General features: G+C 41.4%; 3 protein-coding genes across 4 annotated transcripts in view; all 3 read left to right on the forward strand.

Moving 5' to 3' along the window:
• LOC109528327 (mitochondrial carnitine/acylcarnitine carrier protein-like) overlaps window positions 1–2,479 on the forward strand; it is a 7,954-nt gene extending 5,475 nt beyond the window's left edge. Inside the window, exons 6-9 of the mRNA XM_019890744.1 lie at window positions 661–733; window positions 847–956; window positions 1,747–1,868; window positions 1,941–2,479. Coding sequence (XP_019746303.1) covers window positions 661–733; window positions 847–956; window positions 1,747–1,868; window positions 1,941–2,003 — 368 coding nt within the window. The 3' untranslated portion in view covers window positions 2,004–2,479. The remainder of the gene's footprint in view (window positions 1–660; window positions 734–846; window positions 957–1,746; window positions 1,869–1,940) is intronic.
• An 842-nt stretch (window positions 2,480–3,321) lies between these two features.
• tafazzin (tafazzin, phospholipid-lysophospholipid transacylase) lies at window positions 3,322–9,421 on the forward strand. 2 transcript variants are annotated; one of them, XM_019890745.1, is made up of 11 exons: window positions 3,322–3,408; window positions 4,848–4,994; window positions 5,275–5,403; window positions 5,525–5,570; window positions 5,911–5,996; window positions 6,044–6,157; window positions 7,340–7,381; window positions 7,456–7,518; window positions 8,363–8,415; window positions 8,500–8,577; window positions 8,918–9,421. In XM_019890745.1, exons 2-11 carry the CDS (start codon window positions 4,886–4,888, stop codon window positions 9,002–9,004), a joined length of 807 nt encoding a protein of 268 aa, XP_019746304.1. In that variant the 5' UTR covers window positions 3,322–3,408; window positions 4,848–4,885; the 3' UTR covers window positions 9,005–9,421. The 2 variants fall into 2 exon arrangements, with proteins under 2 accessions (XP_019746304.1, XP_019746305.1); XM_019890746.1 differs by having other exon boundaries at window positions 3,323–3,408; window positions 6,077–6,157.
• Window positions 9,422–9,900: 479 nt separating this feature from the next.
• On the forward strand, window positions 9,901–17,910 carry atp6ap1a (ATPase H+ transporting accessory protein 1a). Its single transcript, XM_019890741.1, has 11 exons — window positions 9,901–10,087; window positions 11,066–11,192; window positions 12,567–12,641; window positions 12,942–13,135; window positions 13,601–13,641; window positions 13,727–13,812; window positions 14,349–14,498; window positions 15,042–15,199; window positions 15,717–15,767; window positions 16,655–16,892; window positions 17,131–17,910. Exons 1-11 carry the CDS (start codon window positions 9,969–9,971, stop codon window positions 17,338–17,340), a joined length of 1,449 nt encoding a protein of 482 aa, XP_019746300.1. The 5' UTR covers window positions 9,901–9,968; the 3' UTR covers window positions 17,341–17,910.
• The last annotated feature ends 6,897 nt before the right edge of the window (window positions 17,911–24,807 follow it).

Consider the following 24,807-nt stretch of genomic DNA (forward strand, 5'->3'; position numbering starts at 1 on the left):
GAATATCGGCTTCTTTCATTCATGTTATGGGTATTTTTATACAAAGGAAATTTTTTTGTGCCTGTTGAAAATTAAGCTGACTGACAGCCATAAAAAAATGTTGCTTTATTTATCTGACCATATTGGAATGTATTTGTTAGGTTTTCAGTCAATTAAATTTGATTCAATAAACAATGTGTGGTCATTTTTAAAAATTTCAATGAACATTCGATCAGTCCGGCCCTCGGCTTGCAGCAAAATTTTTTATCTGGCCCTCCGTCCATTTGACTTTGACACCCCTGGTCTATAGCGATCGCTTGGTTCGGCATGCACTGAACACGAAACATTATTGAGTTTCGTGCAAGATACAAGGCGCTGCGTTCAAAGTACTGTACTAATTTCGGTAAATGGCATCGACACCAATAGCAGCATTTTATTGCCATGTCAGGGCCACCCCCGATTCTAGTGTTGGTATCGGTGCAACACTACCATTTACCTCATCTAGAATGTTCCATGAGGAACATAGACATCATATTTAATGGTCTATACACCTCGATAGTAGCATATTTACAAATATTTCACTTTCTCTACGTAAAATCCTATTTAATGGTCATGCACCTTGACCGTAACATGTTTTCATCATATTAATAGATTTTTCTGCGTGTGTTTTCTGTCCTCCAGATGTGCCTTCCAATGGTCTCTACTTTCTGACGTATGAATATCTGAAAAACCTCTTGACTCCAGAAGGTCAAAGGTAAATGTAGTAGAGGTTATAGATGAAGAAATCTTCATGCGAGCTTATCTTTGTATGGCTCTGTGTTTGGCTCTGTGTGCGTTTGCATGTGTGTGTGTGTACATGGCTGTTAGTGTTTCTCAGCTTGGCGCCGCCTCCATCCTGTTCGCTGGCGGCGTGGCTGGACTCTTGAATTGGACCATTGCGCTACCCCCGGATGTCCTCAAGTCCAATTTTCAGACAGGTGACACTGCAACACTTGCTTCAAACACTTCTCCATGGATGGATCTGAACACTCCCTGGGTGATAGTAATGTAAACAAATTCACCTATTTACTTAATTTGGGGTGGGGGGTGTGGGGGGGGGGGCATGTATCCTCAGGTTTTTGCAGAAGAACTCACCTATTTGAAGTGTTTGTGCTCTTTATTTGATGTCAGAAGAGGCTGCCAAAGCTCTGGCTGAATAGGAAAGTAATACTTGGTATCAAGGACATACATATATTGAAGTGCGATCCATCATGACAGATGAGACAGACTTTGTATGATGGGGAGGAGCTACATTTAGCCTTGGTTGTTAGTGGAAGATACAAAATGTCTTCACCACATGCGCACATTGATCCTTTCATCCATCCATTTTCAACATTGCTTTTCCTGAAGAGGGTCGCGGGGAGTTGCTGGAGCCTATCCGAGCTGACTTTAGGCGAAAGGCGGACTGCACCGTGAACTGTTCGCCAGTCAGTCGCAGGGCACATGTAGAGACAAACAACCAGTCACACCCACATGCAATCCGTCACTGAGTGGAAGCTGATCCCACGCTGCCCGCACCCAAGCCCAGCGAGTGTACCACTACACCATCAGTGATGCGCACTTTCAGTGATTTGAAAAAAAAAACCCCAAAAAAACAGTTTTTGAGGTTACGTTCAAAAGACAAGTCAAAGGTTTTGGGGGTTATAGTGTGTGTGTGTGTGTGTGTGTGTGTGTGTGTGTGTGTGTGTGTGTGTGTGTGTGTGTGTGTGCGTGTGCGCGTGCGCGCAGCCATAGACGGCAAGTACAGAGGTCTGGTGGACGTCTTGAGAACGCTGCTACGAGAAGAAGGAGCAAAAGCGCTCTACAAAGGCTTCATGGCCGTGTTCCTCCGAGCCTTTCCCGCCAATGCTGTACGACTCATTTCCTCTCGCTCTCTTTTGCTGATAAAAAGCTTTCTAAAACTCCTTCTCTCCCATTATCAGGCATGTTTCTTGGGCTTTGAAGTGGCCTTAAAGGGTTTGAACTGGCTGGCACCCAGCTGGTGAACCTGCGAGCTTCTGTGGCCAACAAAGTGCTGGGGCCGTGCTTCTGTGGAATTTTCCTTCCATCACATTCATATGGAGCCCCATACATGACATGGGGAGAAACTATTTAAAATTGTTTCCAAAATATAGATACAATGTCTACACAAAATGCTAATTTGTGGTCACAGAGGTGTCCAAGTTGTTCACGGGAATGATATTAAAGCCACAAATTATTATTTCATGGCCATGAATATGCATTTTGTGCACGTGTTAGCGGTATTGTTGCTGCAATTTATTTTTCTTTTACCCATGTGAAGTGTGGGGCTGTCTACATTTATTCCTTTTTTGTTTGACTTTGTCGCATGTTTAAAAAAAAAAAAAAACAATCGGTGCTGATTTATCGACCATGATAGATGTACATGTGGACTTGTATTGTTTCTTCTGAAACTTTTTCAAGTGCTTGTATGTTTTTTTAACTGTTTTCAGTAAAGCTTTTTTTTTAATTTTCAAACTTTTTTTGCCAAAAGTAATCTTAGCCAATGCAATTTGGCAGTGTAAAAGCAACTATAAATAATGACTAAATTTCCCCAGTGTGGGACAAATAAAGGATATCTAATCTAATCTAATCTAATACCTGTATAAGTCGACAGAAACTGTACAATGTGATGTCCACAAAACACAAGAGTAATAATAAAATCATAAATAAACAGATAGAATTATTTTAATGATTTCACCTGGCCTCTTTTGTTGAAATTATTTTAGATAATTGCTATTACATTGTACCTGATGTGGTTGTCTCATGTTAAAGTCACAAATCAATGGTTTTCACGTATGAATGTGAAGTTTGATCCACTTTTACAATATTTAGTGTTTGTGTGATAAATGTGGGCGACACATTGGTAGATTGGTTAACACGTCCTCCCCATAGCTCTGGCTATCCTGTGTGGAGTTTGCATGCTCTTGCCGTACCTGCGTGGGGGTTTTTCTGTTAACTCAAGTTTCCTCCCACATTCCTAAAACATGCATGATAAGTTGATTGAATGTTCAAAATTGTCCCTAGGTATCATTGTGAATGCGTTTTTTAAATTAATTTATTTTTTGTATACTGTATGTGTGCCCTGCAATCGGCTGGCAACCAGTTCAAGGTGTACGCAGCCTGCTGGCCGAAGACAGCTGGGATAGGCTACACCACGCCCGCGAACCCCGTTAACCGTGAGAACAAGCAGATTAGATAGATAGATAGATAGATTGATAGATAGATAGATAGATAGATAGATAGATATCGTTTGGTTATTTACTAACCGGACATTGGAAAGGCTTCAAAATGTCATTCTTTTGGAGTAAAAACTACAGTACCCAGAATCCTAAACGGCATTACACTTCCGGGTTATGCCGATAGCCTGTCAAAAGGAAAAAAACAAGCGAGGTAAATGTTTTAATCTGTTTGTCATTGTTTTTGTCTCGTGGTTTTAAGGATTTATATAATTAATCAGTTGCCCATATTAGTAAACGTCACCTCATTCCTATTCAAGTTTTTGTGTGTGTGAATGTTAACAGTCTATTAACTCGTTAGCAACCATAGTTTGACTTCAGGAGCACCCCTTTAACCTCGAGAGCAACATACTAAAAATCATGCGCTTGCAACTTCCACACTCAGCAAATAATATTTTGGCGATTTAATATGTCGCTTAATTGAGCAATCTGAAAAGTCCCACGAGTACAGGTTTTAGGCGTGAATTTTACGTTGCACAACAAAGTGTCACTCGTATGCATTTTCAAATGACAAATGACTTAACTTCTCTTGGTAAGTGAATGAGGGAAAGTAAGAGCACAGATGATTGTGATCAGTCAGTTAAAGTAAAACGTGCAGATTGACGTTGAGGTTTTTAAGGCAACGATCAGTATTCGAAACTGAGACAAGCTACTCGGATTGTGTGTTTAATTAACTTGAGAGTGCTAAAACAAGAGAATACACTTTTTTTTCCACGAAGTCTGTGTTGACAAAGCCCTCGTAAGAGTTGTTCTGTCTGGTCCAACCAACCATTACAACGGCAGTCACCTGGTTCTTTTCTCCTTATTAACAGGCAACATGCCACCCATATGATGTACTGGGAGGGCAGTCAATCTGATTTAAGATAAGATTTAATTACATTAATTTTGTTAGCAACTTTCTTTCAAGCCCATCATTACTGACACAAACAACATTGCTGTAACAATGAGAAGTTACTTTACAAAACACAGGTCCGCATTGTCATCTTAGCGAATTTGTAGCGATAATTTAGCATCTTTTCTGACCCTTCCAGCAATTATTTTTCAAAATCACTGGCGTTCCAAGACCCGATAAGAAACAGACAACATGACTGCAATCATTTTCACATGGTTTTGTGTATGACAAGAAAGGAGCCCGGTGGAGGGCAATCACTGGGTCAGTTGGATGAACATGGCAAAAGACATGATACACATTTCATACATTGCAGAGCCAGTGATTTATCCTCATTTTGGAAATCTTTGACCTGAGGTGTGGGCGCCTTCTAGAATTTTACACCAGCCGCCCCATTCCATTCCAAATGGAAAAAAAATATTTTAGCTTTGTGTTTACATACATGTGTTAACATATGGGTCATATTTCCAAGAGGAAGCATTTCTTTTCACATCATGTACATGGAAGCAAAAATAATAATTAGTCATTATTTTAATGGAAATTAATGTAATTTAATACATTTGTCAGTTACTTGTGGGCCACAAATGACCAAACAAACATTACATTAAATGATGCCATGTGACATTTGCTTGTGTGTCCTGCGCCATATACAATACTGCTCATAATATCTATACTGTGTTTTGTTGTCTGGCATGTCGCACCAGGTGAATGTGTGTGGTTGTAGCGCGTGTGGAAAAGCACCATGCCACTGGAGGTCAAGTGGCCATTTCCACAATGCCCGACTTTGGCGTGGAGGCTCTCCGGCTCGCTTATCATGGGTCTGGTGGGCTCCTACTCCTACTTGTGGACTAGTAAGTTGCATCTACCGTCACTAGCAGTGGTTAGGTTCAAAAGGTGTACTGTAGAATCTTTCCAGGGAATTGCTGAAACATTTCTGGTAAATTCCCAGAAGAAGTTACATTTGGGGAAGTTTAGAAATATCGTTTGTTCTAATGTACCTATATTCCAACAATTCATGTTATTTGCCTTGGACATTTTTTAAGTTTAAAAAGTCCCCAAGTTTGTCAACCCTATCAATGATTGCCATGAGAACCTTCTCATCACTCGTCAGCCTTGTTGGTATTCCCGTAGAGCACTTGAACTGCCTGACGGTGCACAACCACGATGTTCTGTTGGACCTGATCGACCAGCGGCCGGCTGATACGCCCCTCATCACACTTTCCAATCACCAGTCCTGTATGGACGACCCACACATCTGGGGTGAGAGTCTACCTCAAGCAGTGCCGGTACATCAGGAAAGTAAACAAATTGTGTGTGTGTGTGTGTGTGTGTGTGTGTGTGTGTGTGTGTGTGTGTGTGCGTGTGCGTGTGCGCGCGGTAGGTGTCCTGAAGCTTAGGCATTTGTGGAACTTTAACAAGATGCGATGGTAAGCACACTTTCAGCTTGATCAAAAATTGTTTTTGTTTGTTTGGTTTTTTTTGTTTGCCTGATGTCAGGGATGTTCACAACATTTTTTTGTTTTTACAACAGTATTGATATTTTAACATGAGCCAAAAATGATACAGTGGAACCTAGGGCTGGGTGATGTGGCCTTAAAATCTCATCTTATTTTCACATAAATTAGCTACAATTTATAGGATTAAAACGTTATAACAAAGCTAATTGTGGTAATGCTGTTAGCAAACACTCATCTGCGCTAACACAGAGTCATGGTTTGAGGTTTTATGTCGAACATGAAATGTTTAATTGAACTTTTATTCGAACAGGACTCCAGCGGCATCGGACATTTGCTTCACAAGAGAGTTGCACTCTCGATTCTTCAGCCGAGGGAAATGCGTGCCCGTCTGTCGAGGTGAGCGACGCAAGCATGTCGTCTGACTTTTTTTTTTTTTAAATCAGTTTACTGTTGGTATTTTATGGCCCCTTATTTAGGTGATGGTGTTTACCAGAAAGGCATGGATTATATTCTGGAGAAGTTGAACAAAGGGGAGTGGGTGCACATTTTTCCCGAAGGTAGGACTTGACATAGTGTTTCGAATGTGCTATTTAGAATGGATTGTTGCAGTCGCTTTAAAACCATTTACAGGTACATTTCAAGCAATCAGAATATGGTGGAAAACCTACGTTAAAATAGTAGTTGTTTATTTGTCATAATTATTCTTGTAAAGAACTTGCAGCACAGTATCATTGCCATTGTCATTAGCCTAACAAAGCCTGAGTCCGCTATCTTAATGCTGACGTATGATGGGAAACTCCTTAGAAGCGCTCACAGTAACTAGCATTACTATTGGGATGGGATCATTTTAAACCATCAAATAACTGCCGCAGTGCTACATGTCGGTAACACATACAAATAGAACATCCAACAGTATGTTCAGGCAAATTCTCTGTTCTGGGGAAAAATCTGAGCTGCGGGTATTTAGAAATCAATTCACCTATCTGGCTAAGGTGTGCATACCAGAGGAGGCAGCACAGATTGCATAAAATGGGTCGCTTCTGTACAGCTTATGAGTGAATTTTTTTTTTTTTTTTTTTTTTAAGTGGATGCATCCCTTAAATATTAATTGCCTGGCTGGGTCCTGACGATCGGCTTATTTGCTTGTGATGAGCTTGCAAAAGAAAAGTACTTCTAATCTCTCATTCGCTGTTGACTGTCATCATTAATCTCTCTTTTTGCCTCTCCCTTTACTCTCCATACATCTCCTTTAAGGGAAGACTTCTTTTTTTTCCCCTCTCTATAAAGATCTTTGAACCCGCGTGGCAGTGGCATGTAATATCAAAATTGTGATAGAATTTCTCCACCTACATTATTTACAGTCATGGAGATTTATAGTCTGCGTTGGGTTTCATATCCTCCATTCCCAGGGTGCATCTTGATGTATTCCTGTTATAATGCTCTCGCCGTTTTGCAGTTCTTCAACTCGGATTCCGTGCGGGATACGCGCGCCTTATAATCTTCGAGTATTTGTATCAGTCATCAACGTTTATAGGCTATCAAGCTTCATTCATGGAAAGGCAACAAAGAACATTTTTCCACTGTTGACATTCCCAACTGGGAGCTGCACTGTGGGAATTCTGCCCACTACGCAGCCTCCACGCCGTAGTGGATTTTTCATCTCGAAAAGTGGATGCATCTTATACACCAGTGGGGTCAGTAGACCAAATTTTCCGGTAATGTTACTGTTTATTGAACAGGTAAAATCAACACCAGTGAAGAATTCATCAGGTTAAAATGGGGTAAGTGCATCGCATGACGCCCATGTGCATATGTTGTGACGTGTTGCTTACACAAACCACCTGTCGTCTTTTAGGTGTGGGACGCCTAATAGCAGAGTGCACCCTCAATCCTGTCATCCTGCCACTGTGGCATGTGGGTAAGTGAGACACGGCTCTTCTTTCCGAACAAATTTCATGTTTCATTTTCCCTGACCTTCCTTTTGGATGTTTGTTTCTTTGGTCCACCATAAATGTTTAAAGGTCAAGGTGTTCTCCTGCATGTTTAGTCATTGAAAATAAATGAATTGAATTCATTATACCAAACCAAAAAATGAACACACTGCAACTTTTCCCCCTCAGGCACTGTGCCTGGAACGAAGATGTGGTTTATTTCCATATTTTTCCAATCCCTCTTCCATCATGTTCTTTTCTAGTCTTTGTTTTTCTTCCACTCGCCAAAATTATGTTTACTGTTTGTGATTTTTTCTTTTAAATGAATGACATCCTTGTTAATATGTTATCGGTTCTCGTTTTTGAATCGAATTAGCACAATTGATACCTTCCAATTTCTATTCATTGCTGTTGGATTCTTTTTATTCTCTTTTTGTTGTTTTATGTTTTTGTATTTTTGTTTCTCTGTTACTTTGCTTTTGTTTATTTTCGACAGTCAGATTAGCATTTATTGTTCTCTCTCATATTTGTACTTATTCTGCCATCCCTAAATGTGCAGTGTCTACTTTGGCAGGAAGACAGCATACATTACATATCTGTTCGTTTAATGCTAAGGTACAATGGGAAAAGCCATAGAGGGGGTTTACAGAAATTAGCTTCCCATTTACTGTCATTTGTAAACAATCAAACAACTGTTATATCGCATAAACAAAGCGTAAACAAATAGACACTCATGTATTCTCTCTGCTCTGTGGGAACCAATTTGCTCGAAAAACTGCGTTTGATGGGACATGTAACCCTCTTTGTAACAGTTTTTATCTTTTGTGTCAGGCTTGAGTGATGTCCTTCCCAATGTGAGCCCCTACATCCCCCGGATTGGCAAGGTAGGAACATCCTCCTGATATTCTCCCGCATTCTCGCATGCCCATGTGACAGCAGCCTCCGATTAATCACTTTTGTGCTTCAAGAGAATCACCATACTCGTGGGAAAACCTTTTCGCGTCAAAGACCTTGTGGAAAAGCTCAGAGCAGACAACAAGAGCCAGGTGAGGCATTATTAGGTCATCTCAAATAGTCATAAAGCCTTGACTGATTATATTTCCTGTTGTTTGTTTTGATGGAACATCTACAATGTTCATGTATCAATGTGGTCTGCTGCAGGTGTAATCATGTGTGTGTGTGTGTGTGTGTGTGTGTGTGTGTGTGTGTGTGTGTGTGTGTGTGTGTGTGTGTATATTGCCACACACACACACACACACACACACACACACACACATTTTGTTCGACTTCGGAGGTGGTATGTTCCGCTTTAAATGTTCCAGTGCTATGTGTGCATTGTGGCATCAGAGACATTCATATGTCCTCTCCATCAATTTACTGTTGCAGATGGAGATGAGGAAGACACTGACAGATGTTATCCAGGTGGACTTCCAGAGACTTAAAGTTCAAGCTGAGGCACTCCACAAATCTTGAACCTGGCACACCTTCACCTGAAGACGGGTCAGGCCACAACATGCGGAAGGCCATTTTATGCAGGAGTGTGCCAGAGTGGAAAATATTTTTATCAAAGGACCTCAATGTGTGACCACAACTCAAATGTTTTAAAACATGCTGGATGGGACTGAATATTAATTGACATAATTCATGTTTGAACGTGTGATGTATTTTTCCTTGAATGGTTTGTTTACCATTTTAGGGTTGCATTCTGTTATTTCTTATTTCATCGTTCCATGTATAATTATTTTTAGCACACATTTATTGTCCAGATCAATGTTGGAAAAAAAGTCTATTTGGCTGCTCCTTCCCTCTCACTCAGTGTCAATGCCTATAAAGTTTTTATATGTGGACCCATGTGTGGTGGTAATATGTATGTTTTCCTCAAAAAATTAATGTAAAGACTGGACACACTTTATTGAAACCTGCTTCCCAAGCTCAAAGTGAATTTTTTTATGCTTGCACTAACAACATGGCTGCGAGCAGCGAGGACCCAGTTTACAAAAGCAAGTCTTTGCCAAGTTAGCGACTTTTCAAACCCTTTGGCGACTATTTTAGAAAACACTGATTGACAACTTTAGTTTCTGCAAGAAAACAGACAACATGAATGGATCATTTTTATATTGTTTTCTGTATTCCAAGAAAGCACCTTAGTGGAAGGCAATCACAGTCAGTTACAATAAACATTGTAATGATGGTACCCATTTACACCTTGCAATAGTGATTTAGCAACAACTTTTGACCCTAAGCCAACTTCCAGCTACAAAAGTCTTATTGTGATCATTATTCGTTTTATGTATTTATTTGTTTGTTTCTTTATTTATTTATTTTTAGGGAGGGGCGGGGGGGGGGGATAATACTTAACGGCTGCGCGAACCAGATTGCGAAGTGACGCGGTCTCTTCATCCACTGCCCGTGACGTCACACGCTGGGATAACCGAAGATGGCGACTACCCGGACGCTTCTCTTTCGTCGCATCTCCGCCGCCCTCCTCGTCCTGCTGCTCGGCCTGCTGGGCAGCTGCGAGGAGCAGGTGCCGCTCGTCTTGTGGACGCACCAATGGTGAGTCCATGTTTGTTAATTTTTGGCATGTCTGTTTTTGCTGCAAGGGACTGGGGCTTGTGGCGCAACGACCGTGTGTAAGCCACCTGACACCTAGCATCCTTATGTGAAAAACACTCAGATGTCCGCCGTGAGACACATAAATCATACGGGCGTGCCATTTAATGAATCGCGCAATTGAGAATGGATGGATTGTGTGTAATTGTTTGGGAATGAATCGCACCATGTGGCCATATATATATATATATATATATATATATAATACGCACAAGCGACAGCTATAATTATTAATTGATTAAACGACCATAAGTAAAACTAAAAAAGTGCAGACTCTTAAAAGAGAATTAAAGGCAAAAAATGCAGTTGCATTATGTTCCATCCAGACACGGCTCCAAGGGAACTCCTGGGGCTCAAGGCTGCTTGTTCGATATATAGAGGGGCTGAGAAAACAATTTATAAATACATTTTAACATATCAGGCTTCACGTGGCCCCACTTGTAAAAACATGGTCTTCTGCTTACTATCGCGTTTGTGGAATAAGAATAAAGTTTTTTTTTTAGCCCTTGTGAATGAAATTAAACCTTCTGTATGTTTCGCACATATTGCAGATGGACAATAAAAGCATACCATGCTATACAATATGATTCCATTATATTTGCGTATATTACGGTTTACACTTTTTCGGTTTTGCACAATAGGCTAAATGGTAAACATTTGTAATTGATTCTCCAAAAAAAAGTTGTTCCCCTCCCCCAACCAAAAGTACCTTGTTGTGTTCCAATCTGCGCAGTCATCCAAAATCAATGGTGTTTTGAGTTGTCTTATGTTGATCAACGCAAACAATTTATTTTTCTTTTTTGATGGTCTAACATGCAGCAGGACACAATTTTGGTGTAGGAAAGAATCAAGCATCACACATGGGTTGATTGTGACAATCGTGCTTTTGCTACTCTCATTCTTTTCATGGATCTTCTACAGGACCCCCCAAGCAAACCAACCCCTCCCTGCAGCGGGTCAAATTGTGGAGCAGCAGCAACTCACCGGTTACCTGGACAAAACTCTCCACACCGGCCCCCGAAATGTTCTGCTGTTTCTTCAGGACAAGGTATGTGCATTGTACATTCTTTATTTATGTAGCACTTTTCATACAGAAAAATGCAACTCAAAGTGCTGTGCAATTAAAACTTCTAAATTACAACATAAAAAGAGGACCCCTGCCACTCACCCAAAATACACAGATTCATATCTCCACACAAACATGCACACACACACACACACACACACACACACACACACACACACACACACACACACACACACCGGGGGAAACTTTACAGTGTTTCCCCCGGTAAAAATGACTGTCCGGATTTATTGAAACGTAAATTTTGATGAGCTAAAAAACAGGATCTTATGACATCGATTGTATTTCTGAAGTGGTCTGCAAAATCCTCACGGAGAGAGTCTGTTGGTGTCAGTGGGGACTTTTATAATTTTTAGAGTCTCTGCACTCCTGCACTGTCTTTTTGACTTCTTCATAAAATAATTTCTCCGTGGCTGCACAAGTCTTTATTTTTAAAGTTTTAGTTAAAATTGGAGCCACTGAATCAAGTGTTGATTTCATTCCCGTTAAAATAATCATGAATAATATCACAGGGTGCAGGTAAAATGTCAGCAGGAGTGCTCTTTAAAATCTCGATAAAATGTGCAGCCACCTCAGAAGTTAGTTTGCGTTTCCTCACTGTTCTCACCGGTCTTCCTGCTGATTAAAACTGGCGATGTTAAAATATACACAGTCGTGGTCTGACACAGTCAGGTCAACAACAGAAGACATGCCAACGGACAGGCCGTAAATTATGCCCACATCCAGGGTGTGTCCTCTGTTGTGAGTCGGCTGTGAGACATGCCGTTTAAAATCTAGTTTAAAAGGTTTAAAGATTCCCTGGACAGTGGGTCCGAGATGTCGTCAACATGCACATTAAAATCGCCAGTTATTAAAAATCTGTTGTAAGCGGTATGTAAAATCGATTTAAAACTCGGAAGACTCACTCATAAAAGAAGTGGAGTGATGGAGAGGTCTTTAGACAGTGATGCAGAGAATGGGAGGACTGCTAAAAAGAAAGGCAAGATGTTCAAAAGATAAATACCTGCTCAAAATGATCTCCTTTGAGATAAGAGAAGTTTTCAAAATTGATGCAGTCCCGCCTCCTCTTTTACCGTCCTGGTAGAAAAAAAAAAGTTAAAATTTAGTGGGCAAGCCTCGGTGAGAACAACTGGACCATCTGTGCCAAGCCATGTCTCTGATAAAAGAATACCGTGAAGATTGTTTTCTAAAATCAGGTCAATGGTCATAAAAGTTTTGTTCAAAAGAGAGCGCCCGTTCAGCACGGCCAGATTAATTTTTGCGTTGTACGTGCGCTCATGGTTGCAGGAATAAGACGTGCAAACACGTACAAGATGGTCACTGTTGTCTTTTCTCCAGATGAGCGTGGAGGATTTCACACTGTATGGAGGAGTTTTTGGAAATAAGCAGGACAGCGTTTTCCCCAACCTGGAGGTTGGTTCAGGTTTCTACTACTTAGGTGTTTCATTGCCTCCTCCTCGTGTTGCTGTAACTTTCCATGAACCATGCAATTGCACTTAGCATTTTGTATGTAAAAAGAATAAGGACAATGATAACTTTATTTCGATATTTCGAAGCAATTTTTCTCATTTGAAATAATAAGGAAATTAGTACTGGGCAATCCATCGTATTGTATTGGTTAATTTGATAGCTTTTATTAAGATTCCTGACAACTCTTGAAAAAATAAATACCACTTTTGAGTGGCAGATGCTAACATCAGCTGTCTGTTGAAGAGTGCTCTGAGGTCATCGTCCTCCTCCCTGGTGCTTCCGACCGTGTCCTGGCCGGGCTCCAATGCAGTGATGGGTCTCCTGCAAGAGCAATTGGAAACCTCCCCTTTATACATGGACCCCGACACGCTGAGTCAGCTCACACTCAACTCCTCCTCGCCGGCACTGCTCGTCTTCCGACTGCCCTACTATATCGGGTCAGTTCACCGGCTACAACTCAATGAGTGGTTGCTCCTCTAATGCAGTTTTCACAACCTTCATTGAGCCGGGGCACAAAAATCTCACAGGACACCACCAAACAAAAATTACACCCAGAGGAAACTGTAGATGCTGGAATAAAAAGGTGATCTCATCTCAAGTTTTACTCACTAATGTTCTTATTCAATGTGAAATCTGGGCCTGTTTAGTTGAACACGAAGCTATTTATTCTTTTGTACCTTCCGGTGGAAGAGCTTTTCATTGTTTTTTGTTTTTTTTACCTGTCGCTATATGTCGCTGGCGTAGCTAGATGAACAAAAATAAGCTTTTTGTCATAAGTAACTTTTTAGTCCAGATGTGTGTGCAATTGAATAATTTCCTGCAGCACACCTGATGGTCACTCACACACTCTGAGGGTTGTTTTGACTGCCCAGTGTGAAAATGTATCTTTGTTTTGCTTTTAGGTCAGATCTAATGTCTGCCAAAGAAGTTCTCAGCGGCAACGGTAAGTCACTTTTCACTCGGGCTTGTTGTCGTTGCTTTCAAAATGGCCGACCTTTTAGCAAGCGGGTTCGTGTTGCCTCCTTTAGACGAGGTGATTGGCCAGGTTGTGAGTGTCATGAAGAGCCAGTCTGTTCCCTACACGGCCATCTACACCGCCTTGCGCCCCTCTAGGGTGAGTCCGCGTGGCCAAACACGGCAGTGAATTCAGATTTAAATTAGCTGTTACAGACAAAACGGGTATTTGAGGAAGAGCAATCGATCGCAGATACACAGATCGCCTCTTCAGCGCCTCAGTTTTTGAGCATGTGACCTGGGGCTTTTCCAGAAAGTCACATCTCCTTTGCAGCTCTTAACCTTTATAGAACCCTCCCTTAAAAAAGACATTGAGACAGGGAGGAACAAAAAGATGCTTCTTTTCAAATGGAAAGGACGGTTTATTGTTTGGTACACATCACAATGAAGCAACATCGTCTGTCCATCTCAGTTTTTGTTTTTTCTTTTCTTCAACCTAACAGCATGTCCGCATTGAATTCCATTAGGCATTCCATTGAATGCTTTCGGCATTGCTGACACTTGGGGGAAGAAACAATGGTGAAAAACAGCAACAGGAATAACCGTACTTGCTAATGTGTAATATCGGAAGAAGAGACAGAGAGACAACAAAAAGCAGTAACAGCACTCACGTGTGCGTGTGCTTTTTGTTTGCAGGGGTCACCGTCGCTCTCCATGGAGGCGGCGCTGTTGGGCGGCCGCTCACTGCTGCAGGCCAGAGGCGGCTACAGAGATCGGGAGCGAGAGCGCGAGAGGCAGCGCAAAATGAAGGAGAAGGCTGGCGTCTACGCTCCAGTGGAGTTTAAGGTCTCTTGTTTTTTTTTTTTTTTTTTTTTAACTTATACAAAACATAATTTTCTTTTCTTCCTCTTTTCCACACGTAACCTTTTTTCATTTAGGTTTATTCAGTCTCTTCCGAACAATGTTCACCATGTTCAGAATTCACCATAAAAAATCCTGTGTGCTGTCGACACCGACAACGGCCGAGCCACAGATAATTGTGACATGAAATGATAGCCCCGAATAGCAAAAATCTGCCAATAATTGACACCCCACCCAAAGCTTTTGCAATTATCTTTTGATGCCACAGCGATGCACCAAAGCACTGTTTATTTCGACATTACTGTGAGCGTTCATTTCAACCCACTTCAATAGACTTCCTTCATACCAAAATGCCACCAGATGGCACCCCATCAATTGGGATTACTGTGTTGCTATTATTCGACTAATTCTTCTATCACTCTTACTCAGTAATAGCAATGCCAGACCTGTCAAGAACACAAAAAAAATATGATTAAATACCATGGAAAGTATTTCCAATTGTGTGTGTGTGTGCGTGTGCGTGCGCAGGAGGGTGAGAGCAGCTGCATCCTCTTGTGGGCTAAAGGTCTGTCAGTCAGCATCCTTCGCAGCGGCCGCTGGGAGTCACACGACCTCACCCCGTCCACCTTCGGTGAGGGCGTCAGTCCAAAGCTGCACGGTTCCAGTTGCGACAAAACCAAAGCAAGGTAAGGCAAAGCTATCGGAGCGCCTTGACTTTTTTGAAAAGTGTGAACTTCCTATTTGGGGTTTGTTATTCATGAATTCGCCAATTTGTTGTTTTTTTTTCCTGTCGAACCTATTCTTAGCTATTTTCTAGAAAATTCCACAATTCATGTCTCTGGGTGCCTTTGCCAAATGTTCCTGTAAGGGCGCCCCTTTCATCTCCTGTAGTATTTTTTCTTTCAGGTGTGATTGAATACAGCCATTCCCTCCTATCGATCTTCTTGGACATACAGCAAAACACTGAACTCATTCACTCCCAAAGACGTTTTTAAACGTCTTTTCAGACTTGGTCCAGAATTGGCTGGTACTGAATGAGTTTAAGTATGTTCAAAAGGGTTCTGTGCAGTCTTCAGGCAACAAGGGACTGAGTTGATTCCGCCCTCTGCTGGTTGAGAGAAGCAAATAGATCTACAATGAGGCGGCTTTTCATTTTGAACTAGTGATTGTAATTTTCATAATTGTAATTGTTTTGTTTTTTAGACTGGCCCTTAATTACGAGAACATTCTTGGACACCGCGACTTCAAACTGATGTGAGTCTGCTTGAAACACCCACTTTGAACTAGTGACGGATAAATTAAGCTTCATAAAGCATATTTGACCGCTAAGGATGGTACTCTTGGAAATGTAGTAGATTTCCATTGAACTAGCCTTTATTTTTCAACCAAAAGCACCATCTAGAGGTGTAAAAAATATCACAAGTGCTTCATGAAGCTTCACTTTCCCAATACTTTACTACTCTGAACTGTACAGTCAGACCTCTGAGATGGAACACAATCTGTTCTGGGACGTCAACATTCTTTCCCCATAAATTGAAATAATCTTTTTCAGGGTGAAACTGCCATCAGAGTGAAAGCTTTATGATACCATACTGTGCTGCACCGTACTATACTCCTTTCTGCTATACCGTACCATTCTATACTATACGACTACGAATGAATTGTTCCCTTGTTTATCGTGGGAATTACATTGCAAAAATAACCCATGGTAGGTGAAATCTGCAAAGTAGGACACTTTTATTTTACCATGATTATATTGTGTGTTTTAAGGCTCAAAAGGGCGATCAAAAAACAATACACAAACTTGCATTTGAAAAAAATGCAAAATAGCGAATCCACCAACGGTAAAACGCAATATTGCGAGGAACCACTGTAATACATTAGATTTAGGTGGTATAAAGTACTATGCTACTGTTCTGCATTGTACTAAACTACTCTGTACTGTACTACACGACAACATACTTGAGTGTCCAGAATAACTACAGTGTGAACCCGTTATCGCAGGGTAAGTGTTCGAGACCCACCTGTGACATGTGAAAATTTGTGATAGAGAAGTACTCAACTATACTGTTCTCCACTTAGCTTTTCTACATTATGCTGTATTACACTACGTTACTAAAGGGCTGTGTGTGTCCGTGCAGCTTTGCGATGAGCCAGCGCCACTACACAGTGTCGGCCCGTCGCTGGTTCACGCTGGACGCCATCGAGTTGGAGTACGACGGCACCAAAGCGACGTTTAATGGCAGCAGGAACATTTACGCCCCCGCTGAGTACTCATACCGCTGCAAGTCCGTCAGCAGCTTCCAGTGGCCACAGCTCGTCCCGCATTCATCCAAAGATCCGGCCAATCAGTGGAGGGTTGCGTTTGAAGACTTCCAAGTAAGATCTAATGTCGATTTATTTGTCATGTAGCATTTTTCCAACATATTCATGTTGTATACACTGCTTGTTTACATGTTTATGTCAGTATACTTCTCATGTAGCACATTCACATCATATTTAATGTTTACGCTTCAAGTGTACGAAAACAGCATTATATGTTCCACATTTCTTTTTCTTCCTGTCCGTGTACCAGTCCAAACATTAATCTATAAATCATGTGCTCATGTGCTGACAGATTCAAGGCTTCAATGTGAGTGGCAGCAAATTCTCGTACGCCTCAGACTGCGCCGGTTTCTTCTCGCCGGGGATCTGGATGGGCTTGATGACCAGCCTCCTCATGGTTCTAGTGCTCACCTACGGCCTTCACATGATCATGCAGCTCCATACCATGGACCGCTTTGACGACCCCAAAGGCCCAGCTATCTCTGTGCCACAGACGGATTAGGCTTCCCATCCATCTACACACCTACCTTGTTACCATGCTCTTGTTTTTCCATCGACCCACACAATAGCATGTCCCTGCTTCTGTATTTCACAGGAATTCTTCCACCTTCCCCCTGCCTGCATCTGTCTTTGGTTTGTGGTGTAAACTAAGGTCTGGTTCCCCCCCAATCCTAAATCTTTTTGTGCCCAAGTAATCGTCATTCTTGAGGGGAAAAAAAAGATGTGCACAAATTGATGCTTGTTGGAGTAATTTAGTCCCACACGGGGAAAGAAATCTCGAATGTGAAATGTTATTTATTGGTGAAGGTGTTTGTGTGTGTGTGTGTTTTTTTTTTCTTCACCGAAGGGAATACATATTGTCGTTAGAAGGGAAGAATGTTTATGATGTCAACTGCTTTCATGTTGTTGGATGACTGAAGTGAAGGTGCTGTAATGTCAGTAAAAGTGTCTCTGGAATAAAATTAGACATGTATGATATAATTTCTTAGTCTAATAAGACCCAATGTGCATTCATCGTCAATACTGGTATGTGTAAAAACTAAACAATAATAAATGAGCTTTCCCTTGTCTATTTTCATAATTTTCATTCAGGGTGAGGGTGAAAAACCGACATTCACAAGCAATGAAGCGTCATTGTGTCATAAAACAGTGTTCCCAACCTTTTTTGTGTCATGGACCAGTTCAGACCATTACAGGCTGTTCGCAGACTGGCAACCATTGCTTTTAAATTGCCGATTTTAAAGCACTGGTACTGACAATAATGATAGTTATCCAGTCATTAAACATTTTCTAAAAAATATATATATATATATATATATATATATATTTCTTTCAGTTTTATTCAACAGTGCGACAAATGTAGAATGATATAAAATAACACCAAAAACGACAAAGAAATGGACCAATCAGGGAGAGTAAATACGCCTTATAATGTGAACATCATTTAACTCCACCCTGTCCCCCTCCTCTCACCGTCGCAACCTTGGTGTCCTTTTTGACAATACTGTAATCTCTCTTTCGACCAACACATCACCCAAATCACCAAAACTGCTTTCTTTCGCCTCAAAAACATTTCTCGCCTCCGCCCCTCTCTTTCAACGCCGCCCAAACCCTCATGCACACCTTCATCACCTGCCACCGTGACGACTGCAATCGCATCCTCTACAGTACAACCTCCAAACTCCTCAATAAACATACAGTACATCCAGAATGCCGCCGCCCGCCTTGTCACCCACATCCGCACTCGTGATCACATCACCCCCGTCCTTAAAAACCTCCACTGGCTCCCCGTTCCCCAGTGTATTCAGTTTAAACTCCTCCTACTCACCTAGAATGCCCTTCACAATCAGGCCCCCTTCTACCTCTCCGACCTTGTTCACCCATACACTCCTTCCCGCAACCACCACTCCTCTCATGCAAACCTCCTCGCCATCCCCGTTACCAAGATCAAAACCTGGGGGGACCGAGTCTTCACTGTCGCCGGCCCCACCATTTGGAACTCTCTCCCACAACACATCCGCAACAGTACATCCTTCAAAATCCTTTCTTAAAACTCACCCGTTCAGCCATGCTTTTAACATCTTTTAATCTCGTTTATCCATTTTTGCTTCGTTTTTCTTTTTCAAAATGTGTTTGTTTTAAATGGTATACGCTAGTCCTCCCTCAAGCGTCTCCAGGTTGTCCAAAATGCTGCTTCTCGCTTTCTAACTGGTGCTCGTAGTAGGGAGCACGTAACTCCAATTCTGGCCTCCCTTTACAAGCGATCCCTGTTTATTTTGCAGTTCATTTTAAGATTCTTTTATATGTGTTTAAATCTTTAAATGGTGTCGCCCCACCGGATCTGACTGTGCTTCTCCAACCCATGCGCACCTGCGTATTGTGTTGTTGAGTTTTGTATTTATTTTATTTTATTTAATTCTATTTTATTTTTTATTTTTTCGAAATGCACGAAGGAGTGGCACCCAAATTTCGTTGTATGCTATACAATGACAATAAAGGCGCTTCTGATTCTGATTCTGGTGCTTCGGGTCAACGGACTCGACGCTACTGGAGGTACCGAGGGGGACAAAGTGGAGCTTTTTTCTTCCCTTCCCTTCCTTTGCTTAATGTTTAACAGTAATGTTGAGGCAAGTCGCCTGATCTGTCCATCTTTAAAACTCGTTTTAAAAGACATTTTTCTTCTTTGGCTTCAGACTCAGCATTAGATTCAGCATAGTTTTAATGTTTTATGGTGTTTATTGTGTTTATGTTATTCATTCATTGTTTCAACTATCTTTGTTTTTGTGTGTCTATTTTGTACTCTGTGTACAGCACTTTCTATTCGTGTACTGTACTTGCAGCGATGGTTGTTTTTCAAAGCTCGGTAAATCGAGTTGAATTGAGGAAACGGTAGATGGCGCAATTGTCCAATATACTGCGTGACTGTACTCAGTACTGACGAGACCAAAGGGGGTGAGTGTTGCATTATGATGAGGCTTTGGCCAAAGCTGCTGATACAGGACGTAGTTTTCAAGGTTTGATGGCATGAATGCAAGTGTTGTACTTCTCCTGTTACACTCTACGCTCATTCGAGCACTGACAATACACATTCTGCACGCAAATAAAAGACTTGTGATTAGCAGTGCACATGTTCAGGCAATGACAGCTTAAATCATGTTGGGAGCCAAAGTCTGCACGCAGAGGAATGTCAGAAAAATTCCAGGACAGGTTTCGTAAAAGATGTGTTTCAAACCCAAACTAAAAACTACAAGTTTTCCCCTTTAGTGTAAGACAGACTGGTTCGCTGGCTGGTTTCCAAAGACATCTTGGGGCGATTACTTCGTCCACTGTGCGAGGTGAGGTAAATGTGGTGCTTGGCAGGACAACTAGTGGCTGCTTGATTACAACGCACCTGCTTTTGAGGCACTGAGAATTCGACAGTTCCTGGCATAGAACAACCTCCCGACTACGTTTGTATTATATATATATATATATATATATATATTTTTTTTTAACCAAGCACGAGCGGGTTGTCAGGTGACTTATTTTGAAGACTTGGGCAGCGTCAGGATGACCGTGATGATGGAGCTGTGGCGGATCCTGGAACAATCCTTCCAGGAGTGCATGAAGGTGTGGCACCGAATGCTGTGAAAGTGCGTTGGGCTGGTTCGATTACTTCCCAAGGTCAAAATTGGAGTTTGCATACGTAATATATCTTTTGTGACACCAGCCCTGGAACTTTTCTCATGTCATTGTGCTTTGGAATGGAGGCGATGAGTCATTGAGGTTATCCGCAATTATGTTTCGGTAATGGCTTTGACTACTTTACACTACCCAACAACAGGGGGCACAGTTGGTTCAGGCTAAACCGAGACGAAACCTTGTACTCGAAGTACAAGATTGAACAAGATTGCTTTTCCCTAGAAGAAAACATGGAAATAGAAATAATCTATTCTAGGCTGAAAGATGGAAACAATCAAACTCTTTGCTGAGGAAGTCGCAATGTGAATAATGAGTCCCTTCTGCACATCACAATTTAGTTAACCTCTTTCGATGTCATTGAAGTGTAAAAAGAAGTTAAGCCTACATTACACTTTTCTCCACGACACTGCACTTTACTTGACAAAATTACACTGCACTACACTATGCTATACTATACTTAATGACACCAAAACATGCATGCTATGCAGTTCCACCTTATAGAAATGTATCGCTACGGGAAAGAGGCTAACAAATGATGCAATGAAGTGTCAAAATGTCACAAAATATCTTTCCGCAATCCGGTCCGTATGAAGTTAGCATGACAACGACCAAAACAAAAATAATAAAATAAATACAAGCACAAGACTCTCACTTATTACGACATTGAGCAGAATGCCAAATTATATTTTCAATCATTTGTTTTTCTTTTTATCAACGCCACACCATCAAAAATACTGCTCTACTTGAATGGTGGTGCAAAAAAATTGGGGACCCCACTGTTCAAAGTGCAAAAAAAAAAAAAAAAGTTTCTTGAGGCCAAAAATTATACACTTTTGAATTTTGCTGTCGTGAAAATTAATTTTGCTGCATTTCACGACAAATAAATAAGAGTAATAAGTAATTCAAAGAACTCTTGTCCCTTGTCTTGGACCCCCAACTTAAAGTTAGTAGTAAAAAAAACAAAACTTTTTTTAAAATCAGACAATTGTTTTGGAGCAAACAACTAGTTTGCTTTGTTGTGGGAAGAAACATTGTTGCCATAAATGCCAATAATTTTAATTTTTAAGTTCCAACTTAAACTAATGATATAGACCCCAAAATACAAGTTGTTTTATTTATAGTGTATGTCCAGAACTCAACGGCCAGCACTTCCTTCCTCACCTCATTCAACATCTTTGGCTCCTCCTAAAGCACCGCACATTCACCTTTTTCTAAATGATGTACAAAAAATATGTTTTTTCATATAATAATTATTAACCATTAAATTAATTGCTGAATTAATTGCTAAATTAATTCATCAATCAATTAATACAGATTTTGGAAAATATGGAATAGGCTTAATAGATAAATTGGTGTGGAAGTGAATTTCTTTCGGTTGGTTGCTCTGAGAAATGTAAATTGTGAGGCCAAACTAAGCCCTTAACGAGCTGCTGTCACGACACCATTTGAGACTCCACCTCAACAGGCAGACTTCATGGGAGTGTCTTCAATCAAGTCATTATCAAAATTGTTACATTTCATGCAGTGCGTGGGCCAATTATACTGGAGGAGTGGCATACCAAGCCACTGAGCAGCACTGATGTCGCGAGAGGTAGAGTCATGTTGGGTGTGTTATGAACAATTAGTCCAAAATAAAGGCCATCACATTTTCAAGGTGTGATGTTTTGGTTGGGTTTTTTTTTTTCCTTGCGGGTGACACTCCCTCTTATTGGGAATGTCTGTGGAAGATCACCGTCGATGTCACACGCTCAGCCACCTTCCATGAATTCAGTGGAGGGAAAACAAAAGGTTAACTAAAGATGACTTTACGGGTCCCAGGCATCCCTTCACTTTTTCAACTCTTGTGGCCATGAGCGCTTCGCTTTTGCAACTCTTGTGCCCATGAGATGTGCACTGCAGAGCTGCAGTCTCTTCTTCAAAATGCTCATCGGTCAAGCTAGTCGATTGATTGAGAGGTTTATTTAGCACCAGCACAAAAGAGAGCATATTTAAACTTTCCCTGATAAAGCCCAAGGGCATGATTCCATTGTGGTCCTCAACATTTAAAACAAAAACAAAAGCAAAAAAAAACAACAACTTAAGACATGAAAACAAAGACATAAAAGCCCAACATCTAATCATCAGTTAGTCTAACAAGTAAGAACAATGAATTTCAAGCATTCACATAACCGTGAACACGTTCGTTTTTTCTTTTAAAATGCAAAAACAGGGGAACGGCAGCAGCACAATAGCACTCCAAATAATAATTCCATCCATCGATCCATTTTCAACACCGCTTATTAGGATTTTTTTGATTATTCTGGAAAATCATTTACTCGTTTAGAGACCATATTTAATTTAAAATGATCAAAATCCTTGGAATGTCAGCCTCTCTAGAGTAAATATTCTCCGATTTATATAGTCCTCTTTGAAATCAGACTGATTACACCACAGGTGTCAAACTCAAGGCCCGGGGACCAGATGTGGCCTGCCACGTCATTTTAAGTGTCTCGCGAAAGCAAATCAAAACTGACAAATTCCATGATGCTTGCTAAAATCTGGACCAAAATTTCAAATTTTCATATGTAATAAATCAGTGGCATTTTCTTGTTACCAAACCCTTATTGTATTGTATTGTATTGTATTGTATTGTATTGTATTGTATTGTATTGTATTGTATTGTATTGTATTGTATTACAGTTACTAAAACGATAATCGAATAAAATGTTATTCTTTACTTCTTGATATAATTTCAGTCAAACGGCCCTGCAAGGGAAACGCTAATTATAATGTGGCCCGCGACAAAAATGAGTTTGACACCCCTGTATTACACTGACCAACAAACACACAGAAAAAAAATGCTTGAGTGCCAAAAATATTTTAATGGTTTCTGGGTAATTTGAGGCTGTTCTATCCAAAACTGACCTTAGTTTCTTTGCAAAGTACGGTTCCTGACCCCCTATGATGATTCACATAAATGGGCATAATTTTCCAGTGCCCATACGTGGATCATCGGGCCCCCCTCTGGTGTCAGGCCTGGAAGGTGGGGCTTGCTTGCAAGTGTCTGGAGGCCGGGACTGTACCCATGGACCCCGGATCGGCTCCGTTCGAAAGGACACCGTTATCACCCTTCCCATAGGCTCACGACATGTGGGACGGGCCAAGGTGGTCGGTGCAGTGTGAGCTGGGAGGCAGCCAAAGGCCGCCTTGGCAGTCCAATCCCAGGCTACAGAAGCTGACTCTAGGGATGTGGAACGTCAGGTCTGTGTCAGGGAAAAAGCTTGCGTTGGTGTGGGAGTTTGAGAAGTTCCGACAGGATTATAGTCAGGCTTGCCTCCACAAAGCTTGGGCTCTGGTACCGGTCCTCTCAAAATGGGGGTCGACTCTCTTCCATTCTGGCGTTGACCACGGTGAGCGCCGCGGAGCAATAAGTATTCCCACACCTGCTCAGTACCTGTATGTTGGGGGTCACCCTGGTGGTCGAGAGGGTAACCTCCCTCCTCCTTTGGGTGAGGGGACGGGTCCTGACAATTGTTTGAACCTATGCACCAAAAAATAGTTCAGGGTACACCCAATTTTTGGGGTCCATGGAGTTCGTGCTGGAGAGCATTCGTACTGGGGGCTTCATTGTTCTGATGGAAGACTTCCATGTTCATGTGGGAGATGACAATGAGACCTGGATTGGCGTGATTGAGAGAAGCGCCCCCCCCCACCCCCCTGATCAGAACTCGAAGGGTTTATGTTATTACGCTTCTGTGCTCATCACACATTGTCAGTAACGCACACTGTTCAAGCATAAAGATGTCCGTATGCGCATCAGAAAACGCTTTGCTGACGAATCTCTCTACTTCAGAGAGCACAAAATCGCAGTGCATGTCTCAGACGACATCAGGGTGTGACTACAGGGAGTGTAACAGTCAAACTCAACTAATTAAGAAGTCAAAAGAACATTTCCGTGTTCACAAGAGCACCGCCCTGACTCTCCAACGCCTCACCACATGTTGCATTCCTGACTTTATGGTTCAAAGCATCAACTCTCAATCCACCCTTCCTCTCTTAACGCTTTTAATTGACAAGAAAAAAAGGGAGAAGCCAAAATGCGATGAATTAGACTTGGTGGGAGATTTTGGAAAGAGTTGGATTTGATATGAAGATATGTTGCCCGTATTCCACAGGAGAGCGGTGGTTATGCATCAATTAGCATTTTATGTATCAAACATAAAGATAATTGAACAAATAAAGTGGTCGACCCCATCTCACACATCCACATGACGGGAATCAGTGAAAATAAAGTCAATCCTAAATTGGA

The sequence above is a fragment of the Hippocampus comes genome, unplaced genomic scaffold, assembly GCF_001891065.2.
Source record: "Hippocampus comes isolate QL1 unplaced genomic scaffold, H_comes_QL1_v1.1 scaffold174, whole genome shotgun sequence".
In the NCBI taxonomy this organism is placed as follows: Eukaryota; Metazoa; Chordata; class Actinopteri; order Syngnathiformes; family Syngnathidae; genus Hippocampus; species Hippocampus comes.

Coding starts and splice junctions, on each gene's coding strand:
- tafazzin (XM_019890745.1), top strand. CDS start 4,886: ATGCCACTGGAGGTCAAGTGGCCATTTCCACAATGCCCGACTTTGGCG. Junction 4,995..5,274: donor CTACTCCTACTTGTGGACTA/GTAAGTTGCATC, acceptor GTATTCCCGTAG/AGCACTTGAACTGCCTGACG. Junction 6,158..7,339: donor GGTGCACATTTTTCCCGAAG/GTAGGACTTGAC, acceptor TTTATTGAACAG/GTAAAATCAACACCAGTGAA.
- atp6ap1a (XM_019890741.1), top strand. CDS start 9,969: ATGGCGACTACCCGGACGCTTCTCTTTCGTCGCATCTCCGCCGCCCTC. Junction 15,200..15,716: donor TGCGACAAAACCAAAGCAAG/GTAAGGCAAAGC, acceptor TTTGTTTTTTAG/ACTGGCCCTTAATTACGAGA. Junction 15,768..16,654: donor CACCGCGACTTCAAACTGAT/GTGAGTCTGCTT, acceptor GTGTCCGTGCAG/CTTTGCGATGAGCCAGCGCC.